The 18,284-nt window shown below is 35.6% G+C and overlaps 1 protein-coding gene across 1 annotated transcript in view; it reads left to right on the forward strand.

The window, feature by feature from the left end:
- Window positions 1-18,284, forward strand: part of CACNA2D3 (calcium voltage-gated channel auxiliary subunit alpha2delta 3) — a 498,676-nt gene that overhangs the window by 136,471 nt on the left and 343,921 nt on the right. Inside the window, exon 3 of the mRNA XM_065687615.1 lies at window positions 1,876-1,992. Coding sequence (XP_065543687.1) covers window positions 1,876-1,992 — 117 coding nt within the window. The remainder of the gene's footprint in view (window positions 1-1,875; window positions 1,993-18,284) is intronic.

Here is an 18,284-nt window from a genome sequence, read left to right on the forward strand (position 1 = left end):
TCACAGTTATTATTTGCTACAAAAACATTTACTTCTCCTGTATACTATGTTGTTTTCTCCAGTAACTAAGAAAAAAAATAATATTCTATTTTAGAGAAATCACTGTACTATCCTAAATTAATTATTTCAGAATGGAGAGTAGTGAATTTACTAGTGGCTTAAATGGACTTGAAGAGTTGAAATCAGAACTCCTGTTTATGCCTCTAGGGAGTGAAATGTAGATGGTCTGCTTGGGATATCTTACCTTGGTTAGGTTACTGTTAAGTCTCAGACTGAAGCCTCATAAAGTGAAATAATATAGAAAAATGAAATTACTACTGAAATAACAGAATGTAAAAAAAAAAAAAAAAAATCAGTCTCCTCAATATTTACTGTCGATTTGTGTTTTTTAATAATCTTAACTAAATTAATAATCTAAAATAGTCTGCAAATGATTTTTTTTACCAACTATTATTTGATTATAAAAATATTCACACAACTTTTTGCAGAGAAGTGTAAAGTGCAAAGCAAGTCCAATGTGTCACTTTACCTTGAAAATTAGTTTTGTCAGAAGGAATGAGTACAACATGCACAGGCATTCGGTAGAGTCTTCTGTCACCAGCCGGGACATGACTGGTCCTGACATATTCACTGTTTTGATCATTTAAGTGTTCATCCAGGTGATTTGAACCCCTAGCTTTGATGCCCTTAGTTCTTCCTTCTCTCTCTGGAGTTATATAAGCTTTGGAGATGATTATTATTCTACAGGCAAATTCTAATGATAAATCTTTCTAATGATACCAGCTCATTTTATTGACTCAGTTATTGTGCTGTGAGATGCCCTTAGAGTCTGCTTTAGAGGTCTGGAAGACATTTTTTGGGCACAGGGCTAAAGCGGGTAGAAGCCAGGCATGCTTTCAATCTTCCTCACAGTAACATGGAGGTACAATTAGGTGAATAGGTTAAGGATTTGGTAATGGGAAATAATTAGTTCATCACAATCATACATGTTTTAGGTAGTGGTAAGCAACAATTAGTCTGAAAGCCATCACTTCTTAGAGCATTGTAGTAGTGGAATGACATGGGAAATAGCAATGTTCTCTGTATTAAATGCCTTTTTTATTATATTCTTACAAGCTTCATTATAAGCACTGGTTAAACAGAAAAACACGAGGAAAAAAAGGTTAATATGCAGAAAAGAAAGGATAAAAATTGTTTTGAATATACTTTGAATATATTTTTAGTGCTTAGTCAGAGAGTTATTCATGCTGTGAAAAGAGACCATAAGGTAATGCTCATACATATCATATAAAGGATGCTTTTCTGCTTATGTTTGGATGAAGACTCGTGTTTATGGTTTATTTAGGGTTTTCTTTGCATGGAAAGTTAAGAGTGTCTAGATAAGCTTGTAGTATAAGTATTCATAGTGTAAGTATCTACAGAGCTCATGAAATAGACATCTACATGAAGTTCAGCTGAGGAGGATACTAGGTTGTTAAGGCACAGTAGATTGCCAAGGATATCACTGTTTTTAAATGGTTTTTTTGGATGGAATATGAGGATTTTTTACTTTTTTTTTTTTTTTTTTTGTCCTGCTGTTCAGTTGTAGGGAGGGGAAATTTAAACGTTGTGAAGGGGAATTATTGTTTTCCTACAGTGCACAAGATAAATATTTCTATTACATTTTCTTAATGGAATTCTGATTCTAACCCAGTTGTTCTATCCCTGTGACAGTGTCTTGGCACAAAGCTGCCTTCTGTCACAGAAATAAACATCAAATAAATTAAGAATGTCAGCAAAAGTGTAACATGAAACTAATAATTAGTTGTCAAAATTTCAGCTCGTTCACTGTGAATAACTTTTCCCTAACTTTGTTTTGTTTTTCTTCTTTTCCAGAAATACAAAGAATATGAGAAGGATGTTGCAATAGAAGAAATTGATGGTCTTCAGCTTGTCAAAAAGTTAGCAAAGAATATGGAAGAAATGTTTCATAAAAAGTCTGAAGCTGTCCGGGTAAGCAGCAGATCAATCTCGTATTTCATTCTATGATGTAAAACTAAGTATATAAAAATTCAGGCTCTGCTCTGAAATCTGTACTAGCAATTGAAGGTGTTGTATTGGAATGCTAAAGCATTCAGAAATATTTCAGGATCGGTGTTCAAGAGAATAGGTATAAAGTATTTATACCATCAATAGATAAATGCAAGAGTATAACTAGGCTTGGACTACTAGTTTCCCATATGAGTTTGTAAGCTATCATTTATGTTCAGTAAAACATAACTACATGTAGTTTTGCATTAAAATGTTACATTTCAAAATATCAAACCAAAGCAAACTTAACTTCACTGCTCACTATTATGAAAATACTATTGCAAGGAATCTTCAGAGTTCAATAGCTGCCCTTTAGTTCAAATCTAGAAAGGTAGACCTCACTTGCAGGTATCTCAAATAGGACTAAATCAAAAAATCCTCTAATTCTGGTAAGTACTACATCGCTCTAAGGGCACCTATTAATCATTAAAGAAGTACATCTGTAGCTTTGGCTTGGCTGTTTTTCTGGTTCTCCATTCTGACCCGTCTTTTATAGTAGCTTTAGTGTCCTATTAGGTTAGACTTACCAATAAAATAAAAAAAAGGAAAAAAAAAGAAGAAAAAATTTGTTCTATGTTTTACTATATCAAACAGTTCTTTGTAATGTGTGCGTCCTAAAGAATAGCAGCTCTTCCTGTTACAGTTTGCATTGTTCTTACCAGAAATTCAGGTGACTGTCCTGTTGCATCTCCTGTAGCAATGAGCTAACAGGACGTTATGGCGTTGCCATTTACCATCAGCCGTCTCTTTTTCAGACAGATCTGCCTGCTTAGTTGAGTTGAAGGTCTTTGTCTCTCAACTATTGAGATGAAGGCATCACCCGAAGGCAGGGATTCCATTTGTGTAACTGTAGATACAATTTTGCCTTCAGTCTTTTATTATTTGTTACGGTGCAAAAGAGAGGAAGGAATTTGGCTGCGTTTTAGAGGTTGAATTTTCTGTGCTGGCAGTGAAGTAAAACATATTTCAGCTTGTAAACTGAGCACACTTGGCAGGGAAGCAGAGAAAGACAATAAACATGGAACCCCACAATGCTATTTTTACAGTCTGTTTTTCAGAGAAAAACTGCGCTATAAGATGTGTGACACAGCTTCCAGAAGCCTGCAAAATATTGACTTGGGGGCAAGGGTGGTGTTTTCCTTGTTCCTTAGCAGAGTAAAATGCTGCCCTGAGATCAGAACAATGTGGAAAAAAAACCCCATTCTCAGAGCAACACTCACCAGCAAGCTGCATATTTGCTGTCAGAGGAGCTGTGTTCCATCAGTGTAAATTGGTGTTGGGAAAGAGCAGTTTGTCTCTTGATTAGAACTTTGTAACAAATGTGGGGTTTTTTAATGTTTGTGTTTAGAGCTGGTTTGGCCTCTTCATGCAGATGGTGTTTTTGTCTAAGAAGGAAAAATATATAGGCCACTATGCTCTGAGTAAAAATAAGCCTAACTTCTGTGAAGTTAGACAGTGCGTGGAAGGGTTTTAGTGCCAGAAAATGTGACAAATCCAGAGTCTTCTTTGGAAGGTTTCCATCTTTGGAAAGGAAACTAGAAGCTTGGTTTGGACAAGAATCACTTCCTTTAAAACATGGTCTGTTTGGAGTACCTTCCAATAAAGTTATTCTTCTTTCCATAATTACATAACGTGGTCCTTCTTGGTTGCTGGAGATGTAGTGAATGACCTTTTCTGTTCCGGTAGTAAGTAGTGTTTAACATTTCATGTCCTGATAGGTACAAAATCCTTTGGTACAGTGTAGGTTGTGTATGGATTCCATCTTTGGTGTTTCATAGATAATTTTGTCCTTATGTCTGGGGAGGTGAGTCAGGAATTCAAGTTCCTATGTACCTATGACCTCAGCTCCATGCTGAGACAAAGTAATAATCTATCACCTTGGCTCCAAAATAAAAGAATTTTGACATAAGCTTTTGATGGAAACTTGTATGAAGAGCACTGAAACCTAGAATTCACAGTAGCATTTTATATACACTGGCAGAAATTTTGGGGTAAATACTAAATGAGGAGTACCTTGCAAAATGTCTCTCAGGTCTGGAAATAACGGGGTGACCGTTGTGAGGGTTCAAATCCAGGTGCTCAGAAAACGTTCTAACGTTACCCATTGAGTTAGCTTCAAGTAGACATCAAAATCCATGGTTTCATTTAAAGTACTTTTTAGATAAAACATTTTCATCAACATACTTCAGGTTCTAGCAGATACAGCAATTTGTGGCAATTATTCAGAAAGATGCAGTGTATAAAATATTTAATTTGCATGAAAGGCCAAGAAGAAAGACCTGGAAATTTAGAAATAGGATGGCTTGAAAAGACATTCATTTTTTTTGTTTTGCTTTCTGCTCTCAAACACATTAACTTGTTCGAAGCTACTAATCACATTTGAACTCTCTTCTCCCTCCTCCCTCTTTATATTCTGGTTGAATTTTTATCTTTCTGTCTCATCGCTTTTCACAGTGATTAGTTGGTTCAGTGTGATTTTTATCATATTCATCCACTGTTTGAATTACCCTTCACTATGCAATTATCCTATCACAGACTGTCCTATTTTTGTGCTGTCAGATACATAAAATAAATGGAAACCTGAAAGTGCTAAACCAATTATATAACCTTTTGTCATCTACTTACTGATGGAAAGCCTTGCAAGCAACTTTTTCCCCCCTCCAGTGCTCACTATTTACCTTAAATTTATGTCAGTTCAGGATATTTTGGTTAACTCTTTCCTTCCTAATACTGCCATACTTGATCAATTTTCTGAGGCAACTTAAGGTTTCATTTTGAAATATTTGTGACATTAAGTTAAAACCACTGAAGAGTGGTTTTGATCTGATGTTGCTAGTGCTTTGTTTCTAGCTGAGACAAATGTAGATGTATCTATTTAAGACAATAACAATCAAATTGGGAAATATCTCACTGCCCATAAAGTGGAGTAAGTGGGAATCTTTCCTGAGTTGCTCAGCAGTGAGTTTAATTTTACAGCCAAACCCAAACAATTCCTTTGAGAGTCATGCATAGTTCGCTGTTACTTGTGGTATTGCTTCACTTGCTTGTCTTGGACTTTGAGTCATTTCAGTCATAGGAATGTGCTTGATCAGTCTAAATTTAAAGTTATTTGTGATTTTTGTTTTATTTTTTTTAGAAGCTTTAAAAGGCTTAGTGATTCCACTTACTTGAAACTGAAGAAGAATGGAGCATGATCCCATAATGCTCAGTAAAAAAAGGGACTGCTGCAACAAGCTTAATAGTGAAAAAAAAAAAAAGGAATCAAAACTACATTTGGTGCTTTTACTTTTCCGAATTAATGGTGTAGTAGGAAAAAATCAAAGGAAGACTGAGGGAAGTGAAAAAGAAAGCAAAATGAAAATAAGTTACTAGGGAATATTCAAAAGGCTATTATTAAAACTTGAGCTATGCAGTTGAATTTCTACTTTTATCAGTGTTTCTTTGCAAGTAAAGAGAATCCTTTAAAAATGATTGTTGATTTACTTGTAAGATGGCAAATTGAGTGTTAAGGATTATTTTTCATTAAGGCAACTACCCTTGCTGCAGTGGAAAATGCAAATAAGAGATTTCTTTTTATTAACTTTTCCTGCTGTAGCAGCCTGGTGTTCATTGTGAAGCTGATTCTCATTATAACTGTACTGTGAAAAGTAATTGCTGTTGTACAGTAATTCAATTTCAGTGCATTCATGCATCAGTAAGCCAGTGGGGTTTATCTAGGGAAACCGTGGACTTTAAAGCTTTTTATCATGAAATTCCACATACAGACAAACATTCTTCCAAGGAGTAGAATATCAGCATTTGCATTTAACGAATATTTGCAATGAAGAAAAATGGATTTTTTTTTTTTTTTTCCCCCACCAGTGATTTTTTTCCACCGGTCTTTCAACTGTTTTCAGATGCTATTAAGGTGATGTTGTTTATGCACAGTTGAATTGTAATGTATGCATTTGCAATGTTTGTGCTTATTCGTATACATATCTGGTTAGAACATTTTGGTATGTGGATGTATATTTGTGTGGGTACATATCTTTACACACACGTATTTTGAGGCTTATGTATAATATCAACAGATACAACTTACTATTGATTTTTTTGCATATATATGTACGTATACATGTAAGCAAATTATTAAACTACATGTACTGCATCCACATATTTCCAAGCAATGCTGGTAAATTGCTGTCCTTATCAATAAATTAATTTTTATTAGAAACTAAGAGACATGTTGGTGAGTGCAAAATGAACTTGGTTGGATGAACATGGAGATCGTGGCAAGCAATCCAAAGCAGAGAGGGCAAGGTCCTGGAGTTTCTTTCTCTACATAAGTATTTCGCAGTGCTCTGAGTAGACTTATTTATAAAAGCTTAGTAAAGAATTTATACTGACTATTGTAGCCAATGAGTGTGGCTTTTATTTACAAACCACCCACATATACCTTACTGTTTACTTGAGTGCATTTGGAATTTAACTTTTTTTTGGTTTGCAACTTAATTGTAAGTTTTTTCCCACTTGATCATATGCACTGTTGCAGAAGGTAGGTTTGTTTTCTCGTTGGTTGAGTGTGGCATTTAGAATGGGACTTTGAAACCAGACACTTAACTTGTCTGATTTACCCACTGTTAAATACCTTTCCATTCCAGAAGTTATTTCAGTCATTCACTTTGCTATTGCTGCTTCCACTTGATGTCACTGAACTCATAAATTATAAGACTGTAATCACAGAAAACAAACTAAATAAAACTCAGGTTTTAGAAAGGTATCTTTATATCACATGATCCGATCGATAAGGAAGATTATATATAATCTTTTGGGGGCTTCTTTTGTTCTTAGGGTGGGTAATTTTTGTCACGCTCTTCAGTTGAGAGTATTGACTGTTTTCTTTCCCCATTGTTTGTTTAAACCTATTGTCACTTTTGCCAGTGGTTAAGTCCCTGCAAATATCACCAGAATGAGGAACAAGAGTCTATATCCTCCCTGAGGAAAAGCAGAGAAAACCCAGTCATAAGAAAGGACTGGAGAACACAATGCAGTGAAAGGGCACTATGGGTGATGTAAAAGGGACTTGAATAAGTTATTGAAGGTTTATTTAATGGATGAGGGCTAGAGACAAAAAGCTATTGTGATGTTATATGGAAAATGGGAACCTGATGTAGGATTAAAAACAAAACAGTCAAACCAAAAAATGTGTCTTTCTTTTCAGTAGTCTTGGATCTATGTTCTTAATACCATTGAGCTGTTTTTTGGTTTTGTGTGTTGAATATCTGTGACAAAAGCAGATATAGTTCTGAACATAGGGGAGTATATCTGTAAAATAAGATAAAATCACATTTTTTACTCTGTTAAGTTTAAAGGAAGTCTGGTTTGAATTAATACCTTGCATACATGTACATTTTGCACATAGATTGAAGGAGCATTTAACTCTAAGTGGAGGTATGAATCTGCAGGGTTATCCAAGTAGGTTATAGAGCTTATCATGGGTAACCGTATTGCTGATGTCTAAACATTCACCGGACCTGCAGAGCTTTGGATCTTTTGTGCACTTTACAGCTCAGAAAACTTCCCAGCAGTATAATTATCTTATTTTTATATCAAAGCTATAGATATATAAAATGTAATATACTACAAGACATAGCCAGTGTCTGAGGTCCATTGTGTATTGTTTCTTACAGCCAGGTGTCAATCATGCAGACATCATTATGCATAAAATGTTTGATACTCCTTCTACTATGGGATTTTAAAATAACAGCCATGTGCATTTTTTTTTTTCCATTTTATTTCTCAATATATAGTCTCTGAATTAAGAACTGCTGGAAAGTAATCTCTAGTATACATCCCTGCATGCATAAAAATTTTTAAAACCTGTTACTTCAGGGAAGCTAAGGTTGTCACGATGATGTCATTATACCAGTTAAGATCATTTACTGGGGACAGAATATTTTTGCCTGATGGGGTTTAGTATTTAGATTGTATTTTTTTGACTTGAAAGCCGTTATTTTTCAGCTTCACACAGTGACTAAAGAAAAAATGAGCTGTGAGGAATATTCCAGGTGTTTTTTGAGTTGATTTTTTTGAGACTGCTTTAAATGTACACTGTCTTCAATATCCATTGTGTGTTTTTATTACACTGTATTTATATTCTGATTTTCTATCACTTTGATCAAGGCTAGATTGGGAAAGACATTGTTGAGAAGAGAAGCAAATAATCATTCATATTTTATATTCATATAATAGAAGGTAAAAAGGTCTTAAATGTCAAAACATTACTTTGCCAAGCACACTATTTCTAAATGTAGAATAAGAAATTTTTCACTATCCACTCTGTTCCCTCATTGAGTTATTTTGCATCTACAGAATTAGAAGGAAGACAAATGGCTATCAGCACGCACTCTTTAAAACTGAGCTGTTCAATGGGTGCTATTCTGATCTTTTTTTTTTTAATATGTATTTTTTAAAATATGTTAGGATGGGTGGTTTTTATCAGCAAATGGAAATGAGGCACACCCCCCACCCCCCACTGTATTTATAAAATTACTGGAGGAAAAAATTATAAATGCTTGTGAGTAGAAAGAAATTGTGGTGAATCAACCCCCAATGTTACTATAAATACTTAAAAATAGTTTTCAATTGCAGAATAGAGACATAATGAATAAAGGAGAGATAGCTACATTTGTATTAACTACTGCCAACAAACTAAAGGTTTTGTGCAGTATTTTTGTATTCACATTTACTATTTTAACTGTAATTGTTGCTAGTTACTTCTGCTATCATTTGAATTTTGTTCATAGTTCTACTGGTATCCTTTGTATGTAAGTGACGTATTCGTGTTCTGAAAGCAGTAAGAGCTTTATTTACTTTTTGGCAAAATCAGACTACAGGAGGAAAATGAAAAGATGGTTAGCATTCCACTGATGGCCAAAAGAGTATTCAGTAGCCTGACACATAACCCTTACAGTCACAGTTTGAAGAGTATTTAGAGGCAAAGCAAATATTTTTCGTGTTTATTGCCGCTGGATTTAAGGGCTGCTTTTGTGTAGAAGTTAGAATCTTAAACAAATGAAGCATTAGCAAACCTACTCTAGGTTTGCTAATATCAGCTAGATCACATAATGCTGCTTTGTTTTTCAGTTGAGTTTCGCAAAAAATGTGTATATTTGTAAATGGATGTTGCTATGTATTCTGGAGTTGGGGGAGGTGGTGGGGGTGGAGAGTTTACTTTTATTGGAGCACAGGTGGGCTTCTCTTAACCTTCATTACCATCACAGAGTTGCAATATGAGTGCTGAGATTGTCCTCAGGCACGATGATGGTGAGCAAAGGAAATGAAGGGATGAAGTATAATCAGTTTATCTCATACCTGTACCATTTATGTAATGGAATTAGATAGGCTTAATGGAAGTTAGGGATTTTGTCTGTAGAGCTCTCTGAATTGTAGCAGAGAGACAAAAAGCAGTGATTAAAGCTTCATCTGACTCTGAAGTGTCCTAAAATCCAGGTTAGCTGAATCTAGAGAAAGCTATTCTCTATCACAGGTAGTGATGGGGTGGAAGAGGCAAAACCTGAAAAATTCAATTGCTTTTTCACATATATACTAAGTTTCTCAACATTTCACTTCCACAGGAAGAAAACCAGCAAAACTTCCATGATATCATTCTTCTGCTGCTTAATAATTTATTTCTTAAAAGTTCAGGAATTCTTTCTTTGCAGTGACTTTAAATAAAAAGAACTTTGTAAATCATACCCCTCCCCCCCCTTCTTTTTTTGTCTGCTCACAATGGATTTTCTCTTTTTTGATCTCTGAGGACTGATATGTATTAAAGAAAAAATATGACCTTGCAAGCTACCTTTTTCCAGGAAGGAGCAGTAGATCATGTTGATCATATTTAGGAGATTCAGGGGTATGTATTTGTCAAGATTTCCAGGGAGTTACGTCAATTACATGGTCCATGCGATACCTAGGAACTACTGTTTCCTAAATGCACATGTCTATGGCTCTTTAAATTTGGAGCTTTTATTGTCTTGGTACAGTTTGAAATCAATATTAAAAAAAAAATAGGAAGCAACTTGAACTATGCTTTGAACTTTTGCTTGTACTTTAAACTCCGGCCTTTATGTATGTGGTGAAAAAAAAAAAAGTCCACGTACAGCCTATCCAGTCTTGGGAAATTTAGTGAATTTAGAAAAAAGAAAAGAATACCCTTTAAGTAAGGAAAATAAATAAATAAAATAAATACTTGTAGAGAAGGCATAAAAGGATTTGCTGCTGAAGACAATTAAGATGGTTTCATCATCAGTGCTGAGAAAAGAAATTAAAAGTATTAAAAGATAGCGCACTTATCTGAAAATACAGGCACAGAGAAAAATCAAACCCCAGCCACTTCACACACTAATTGTTATATTAGACTTCCTTGCAAAACAGCGTAACGTTCAGTCTTTTCCATCAACATAAAATAGCTTTCCACACGGCAGGGAAAAAAAAGCCAGTAAAGTAGGTTTGGAATAATGAAGTAGGATAAACTAGCCTCATGTAGACTTACTTCTTATTGCTTTCTCAGAGTATTAGCATATTTTAATGTTTTACATAACCATTAATTATTTTAACAAATACAGTCATATCGTTCAACTTGATGTTCAATTCATGATTTAAACAAGTCACTTCAAATAGCAATGTATTATAATTAAAACTGAATTCCACTTGCACAACTGTCACCTGTTCAACTTACAATTATAATTCTTATTTCATATTATAAATAGATATCACTAAATCTGGTTTTGGAATGATAAAGATGATTCTCAAATTTTATAAATACTGGTAATTTTATGTCAATAAAAAATAGAAAATTTTCAGTCAGTTCACTTTTAGAGCGCTTACTGATATGTTATTAATTTACTATAAATATTCTCTTGAGAAGATGCACTATAGCTTGTTTGCTGTTCATGTAACATTAGCTTGTTTTCTGAATCCAATTTAATGCTTAGATAATGAGAAATGGTATTCTCTTAGAATGCTCTGTTTGGCATAACCTGCATTAGTTACAGAGTGTGTTTTCAAGCTGCTGCCTCTCTTTCTCATTACATGAATGATGCTCGACTCCAGTATTCGGTCTGTGAAGCACAAGAGAATGCTTGGAGCAGGAGTAAGGAGGAGCCCATTAATAGTTTTCTTGGAGGGATTTAATGAAAGGTCATTTATCAATATTTTGAGTGGGAAAGAGACTGTCATCTATGGGTGATTCTCCATTGTGAAGTGCTCAGGAACATATCAATGAAAAGAGGTGTAAAGAGAATCCATTAGGTCTGGGGTTTTTCTGGTTTTGTATTATTGTGGGTTTTTCTTTATTTTCACTCTTCACTCTGCCCTTTATTTGTGATAGTGCTTCTGTCAGTGTTAGGCCTGGTATGTTAGAGTAGCCTAAACTGCCACTGGAGCACCTGTGTGAGAGATGAACCTCATACACAGACAACAGAGGGCAAATACCCCATTTATCCTTTTCACTTTCACCATTCTTGAGCTTATTTGGCTTCAGTGTAATTAGGTAGGAAGATGCCTGCTTAACCTAAAATACTTCCAGGTTAATTAATTTGTTAGATTGTTTCTAACAGCTGATCACGTATTCCAAATGTAGAACAGCACTGGTCAGCACAATTTCTTTCTCTTTCCTTTTAGATTTTTAACACTTTAGTGGTTCAAAAGTTATTCTGCCTCATCTAATTTTCCCTGGACACTATAGTTACTTCTAACTTCATATCTGAATAGAATTACAATTTATAGATTTATATAGGAAACTGTTCATGCTCCTTCCGCTACTTGAACAGTTTGTTTAAGACTGGAAAATCAAGTGGACTCTAGTAGCATGCACAGGCTCTCTGATGGTACTATGCAGCTTCCAATGAGGGAGGGAGTAAAAAAATTTTCTGCAAAAGCACTGAGTTTTAGGTGGCCATAATTTCTGCTTGAGTAAATCAGTATTATCATGACTGGCCTAGTGCTATGTGAAACACTTTCAGGAGAGATAAGCAGATATGAAGTGAGGTGAAATGCTGCTTTGTTTACTGGAAAAGCAGGGTTTTTTTTGAGAGCGAGTGAAGTGAAGCATTTAGTTAACATTCTTGTTTTGGAGTGTGTTTTAATAGCTGTGTGAAAGGCAACTATAATGAAGATCAGACTTGAAGCTCAAACTAGAACATCAGGTGTTTAAAACCAGTGTTTCTTTTGATGAATACCAAGAAAAAATTTCAAGCTTTGTTCATGACTTTTAGATGTCTGAATTGCCCTAGTATGTGCTTCGATGTTCTTGGAAATTGTCACTGGCTCTTCAAAAAGATGTATCTGATCAGCTTCCAGAGGTCCTGGCTTCTCTTTCCTTTCTCCATTACTTTTCCTTTCCCTCCATTGCTCTGTGGCAAATGTTTGTGTGGCTGTGGTGGAATAGTCTGAGAATTATGACAGAATTATCCAGCACAGAAATCCCAACACAAAAACCCAAGAGGCTTCCTTTTTTTCTCCCTTGTTCATCTCATGAGACACTGGTTTTTGTTGTTGGGGTTTTTTCCTGCCCTTTACACCTTTTTCCTTTCTTTTTATTGGAGCGGCAGTGATGGCTTATGGTGGATATTAAACCACCTTCCTATTTGGGTGGTTTTTTAGTTCTGTGGTGACTGTGCAGGTGTTCAGGGCAATTGTCTAATCACTTCTGTACATGAGATACTTCATGTCTGATATTGTGTAGGTTAGTGTGCTAAACTTCTTTGCTCTTGCATCCCATACTAGCAGGTGAGCATCTTTTCCTTCAAATCATTTGTAGATAATTAGTTTCTTATGGATGCTAGCTGCAGAAAGCTGAGTTCTTTAGATCAGACTAGCTATCTTAATAAAAAATGTTTCAAATTAGTTATTGAATCTCTAGTGCTTCAGAAAAAATGCAATGGGACTTGAACTTTGTTTTCTGAGGGAATAAGGCAAACTGGTTCACACATGGCACCAATCTATTGTTAGGTTTGAGTCTTTTGCAAGGCAGAAGGGCAACATCCCAGGAATAACATAAAGCTGATGAAGCCTGAATCTCATAGTGCTCAAACTCTGATGGTACTTCAGTCGTTGGCACTGGAGATCAACCAGCCTTAGGGATGATAGGAGAGGTGGAAAGAATCCTACTAAACCCAGCCTTGCTGTTGATCAATTTTACTGCTTTATTAAAATGTGCTTAAAAAATTGTTAATGGATTTCAAATTACTTTCAAAGACAAGCTTTGAATGTGAGGTTACGTGAAAATGTCTAGGCAAATCTTTCTGTGTAAACAGACAAAAGGATCTTGAAACATTTATGTTATTAGAATTAGGATTTGTGGAAAGAGCAGCTGAGGGCCCCAGCTCTGTAAAGCAGTACTGCAGGGCACTTGTGAAAGAGCATGACACCTGTGCTCAAGATTTATAATCTCAAAATGGAAAAACAAAGATTAAAAATCTGTGTTGGAGTGGGGAGCCAGAAGTGTGGTTTGTTTTTTTTTTTTTTTTTTTTGTGATATTTAAGTTTGGAAGGAAGGATATTGTGTAACTCAGCTTCCTTCTGAAATGCCATTTGATGTATTGTCTTTGGCGCTGCAGAAATAGTAAAAACAATTGTGTAGTCATTTATTTCAAGTAGCATCTTGATTTCAATACCATGTAATTATGCCACATTGACCTTGGTATAGGTTTTAAAATTATACACACTGAAGGGAACAAACAATAAACTGTAGAGAACACTTTATAGGTTGTTTTACTATCCATATAAATAGATACAGCTATGTATTCTTGGGTCAAGTATATTTCTCTGTCCTTTAAGGTAGCACAGCGTATCTTGGATGATTACTTCTGGCATTGCTGACCAAGTACTCCAGGAGGACAGAATGTTTGTGTAAATTATAACAAAAAGGTGCTTCATGGAAGAAATAAACAGTTCCAAACTAGTACTATAAAATGAAGTTTTAATGATGAATTTGTTCTTTATTATATAGGTTAAATTACAGAAGTCGTTGTGGAACAAAGCACTCCAGAAATACTACATTATAAAAAAATCTTGTGCCCTTTATTTCTGAAGGCCCATTTTAGTGCAATAAAAAAATGCAACCTACACATTTGTCGTGGTTTAAACCCAACCACAAACCTCGTCCACTCACTCCCCCCTTCTTGCCCTCCCCCTGCTTCTGGAGGGACGGAGAGGAGAATCAAAAAGAATGCAACTCCCACGGGTTGAGATAAGAACAGTTTAGTAACTAAGGTATAACATAGATCACTACTGCTACCACCAATAATAATAATGATAAAGGAAATAACAAGAGGAAAGAATACAACACCTCAACACCAGCTGACCAATAACTCACCCCACTCCCCCCAGCCAAGCACCGACCGATACCTTCTCCAACCCTGTAGTTCCAACCCTTCCGGGTCATTCCAAGTTACATCCTGGGCATGACGTGCTGTGGTATGGAATACCTCTTTGGCTAGTTTGGGTCAGGTGTCCTGTCTCTGCTTCCTCCCGGCCTCCCCTCCTCCCTGGCAGAGCATGAGGTTCAGAAAGTCCTTGGCCAGACCAAACATTCGAGCAGCAACTGAAAACATCGGCGTTATCAGCACTGTTCCCAGGCCAAAAGATCAAAACACAGCACTGTACTAGCTCCTAAGAAGGAGAAAAATGGCTGCTGCTGCTCAACCCAGGACAACATTATATGCAAGAAAAAAGAAATAACTGCTCTGTACCTTTCAATGTCTATTTTAAAAACAAGCTGGAATTGGTTGAGCAAGCTATGCTGCAGAAAAATGCACTTAGAGATTTCTTGTATCTGTACATCACCCTTCCCAGATTTATCCTAGTATGGGTTAAACACTACAACCTCCCCAAAAGGATTACAGGACAACCTTTTACACGTACCAGAAAAAATTGTGGGGTATCTGAGGTTAATTCTTTGAGGTTAATTATTATGTGTAAGGATAGGACAGTATTTAACTTTAACTGGTGAATCTTTGTCACACAGGTAGGGAACATGTTAAGAGAGAACACTGGTAAACACATTTATTTGCTAGTTTATGCCTTTTGTTTCATCAGTGGGGTTTTTGGGTTTGGTACCCCTTGGAGCTAGCACATTGAGGTTTGTCATGTTTAATGTGCTTAACAGACTAGAATAAAATCTGTAATTAAAAAAATTTGGTTTACATTGTAACTTTTCATCATATTGAAGAAACTTGAGTTTTATCAGGAAAATCGTATTTTTATCACTCATTTCCCATATCCTGTGATGAGATGGTAATTTAACACTTTGTAAATGTGCCAGTAAATTAGTAATTCGAGTCATTAATTTTGCATTTATCTTAATTATGTTACAGTTAGGGATATTTATGGAGTTGTACTTTTTTACACTTGAAAAATATCACTGCAGTGTTATTCTTGAGATAGGTCTAAGAAGACTAAATTATCTTTTTTTAATGCAAATGTTTTTGACGTCTAAAAGTGGAAGTACTGCCTTGACTTGTGAATTAAGCAGTTTCCATTTAAGTGTCACTATGAATCATTATAGAAATGGGAATAGATATTTTCCTTTTGTTTTTTATATAATTCCATGTTCATGATCTACAGATTAAATCACAAACCTCTTGATCTTTATTCTTGATTGGGGTTATATCCAATAAGGGATTGGATAAATTTGTAAAAGATGAGTCCAGAGGTGGCTAATTAATATACTGATGGACAACCTTTAACTCCAGAAACCCATAAAACACTGATTGCCTGTTTCTTCAGCATGCATTGCTGTCCAGTACTGGAGAGAGGTTTGGAGGGCTTTTTTTTCTCTCTTATGTGCTGACATGATATGTATGGTGTGATAACATAATCTGATTTGCTGTGATTCTGTAAACATCTTGAAGGGCTGAACTTTAAAAGTTACGAGATGAATGTTATGCATTTGAAAAACTAAGTAGTTTGCTGAGCTCACAGTACAGTTCTTTGGGAGCTGTTATTATCTTTAACTAAAAAAACCCCATATTTTCTTTTAGAAAATGCTGCATGTTTCTGGCTTTTGTCTTCCTCTTTTTCATCATGCTGTCTGAGCTCAGATAAGTGTGATGTGGTGTTAGACACAACTGCATGCTTTTACTTTTCTGTCCAGAGAGAGAAGTGAACCACACAGATGATGCTGGCCTAGCTTCTTTGTACAAACCCAAAGAAATGTGCAGGAGACCTTGGAGTATTGCAGGATAAAAATGCAGCAATAGCTCCTCAGAACTAGATAAACACAACTCCAAAATGTAAACCCATATAAAGAGAGCTGCCTGATTGATGTCTTTGGGGTTTTCTTTTTCCCCATCTTCTCATGGGACATTGAAAGTCAGCTTTGTTACATATCATACCATGAATGTTGATGGATGTGAGCAGATGAAAGAGGTATATTTTTACTGTAATATTAATCCCGTATTTTTCACCTGTTTCGAGCATATCTGTATCTTTGAGAATGCAGGCAGTATCTTACATTCTGTTCTTGGCTGCAGGTAGCAGTTTTGAACTTTTCCCCAGCGCCCCGTTCTCCATTTGAGGACACAATTAATTGGTGGAAATATATTTTATTTCTCCATTTCCCTGGCTGTATGCAATAGATCACACAAACACTTCATAGAATTGCTCGCCGTTTTTCATGGTCCCATTTAAAAATAAAATTGCTGATTACTGCTTTGCAACTTTTGTAAGGAGCTCTGAGGCAAATAATTCACTTGCTTTATGCTATATTGATGCTGTCTGCCACTTTCTTAGATCCTTTGTAGTCAGGCTGCCTCCCTGCCAACAGGCTTGCTACTTCTTAAGGAACTTCTGCTTTTCTTTTGTTTTATTTGATGTTTAAATTTTGGACTACTTGTTGATTTTCTTCTCTCTTTATCTTCAGCCCTCTGTAAATTATTGTTTCATAATCATGACTACGTCTACTTGGTCTGCACTGCTGGGTTACTCATCATGTGGGTCTTCATCTTACATTCTAATCTGATTACGCACTGCCTAATTCCTTAAGTATTTAGAAACTATGATGGTGTACTTTTTCTTTTGCTAATGACTAGATTTTAAAGACAGTTTTTCATTCAGGTATAACCCAGACAGTTTTGCAAGACTCCTTAATTTGCATACCTATGGGAGTTCTAGGGTGGGACAGGTGAAAATACATGTAGTTGTGTCAGCATGATCCCTGATTATATGATCAGGTGATGGCACGGATAAGAATATGGTTTTACTACAAGACCAACAGAGAAATAGAATATACTTTTAAAGTGTTTAAAAGTTAAAGTAATATAAAATAATGGTTTCTATATTACATGCTCTTAAAGCATTTTTATGTAACATATTGTATCGACCTCTAGGCATTTATGGTTTTACTGCTAGTATCTCATTAAGAGTGCATGGCAGGTATAGGAGAAACATTAGCTTGTGTAGTTTGAAAACCGTGGAAGTCCAGCTGCTCCTGCTGATGATTCCCTATGTTAAAGGGATATAGGATGTAGTCAACACAAACTCTATTTTTTCTGTATAAGTATTTCATCTAAAATGACAGAGCTAAGTCAAAATTAGAAGCCTTTCATATATTATGCATAATTAAATGAAGTCTTAAATAGCTGCATTCTGCAGCAGAAAAGCTGAGAATCATGGTATAATGTAGCTTCATGTCATAAAGACGACCTTAGATTGTTCTGACTGTGTTGTAGAGCAGAGAGCTCAGGAGGGTGCACAACATTCCAGGTGTAAATATAAATTCTGCAATTTTGTTCCACTATTCAGACAAAGACATGGCATTTATAAGTAGCCATGAACACTGTACATTTCTTCAAGTAGAATTTAGGGCTAGTCCTGTGATACAAGCTCCGCGCAGCAAAACCCTACAATTGTTTTGCTCCCATATTTGTGCATATTTTACAAGGCTGGAATCCTTGTGGGTACCAGCGTAACTGGTAGAAATGAGAAAGTGATTTGATGAATTGCACTGCAATCCAAAGTGGGCTGAAATTATAATTTGAGTCTAAAGTAAAGGAACATAAAACTTTATCCAGGATGAAATTCCCTTCAGTCTGATTTCACTATTGGTTGCCTATAATACTTCTTGGGAGACAAACAAGTATAATCTACTGGCATGAAAACAGGCTATAAAATTTATTAAAAGTACAAAACTAACAAAACAACAAAAGGAGGTTGGTAAATTATTTATTTTA

The sequence above is a fragment of the Lathamus discolor genome, chromosome 7 (genome assembly GCF_037157495.1).
Source record: "Lathamus discolor isolate bLatDis1 chromosome 7, bLatDis1.hap1, whole genome shotgun sequence".
NCBI classification, from domain to species: domain Eukaryota; kingdom Metazoa; phylum Chordata; class Aves; order Psittaciformes; family Psittacidae; genus Lathamus; species Lathamus discolor.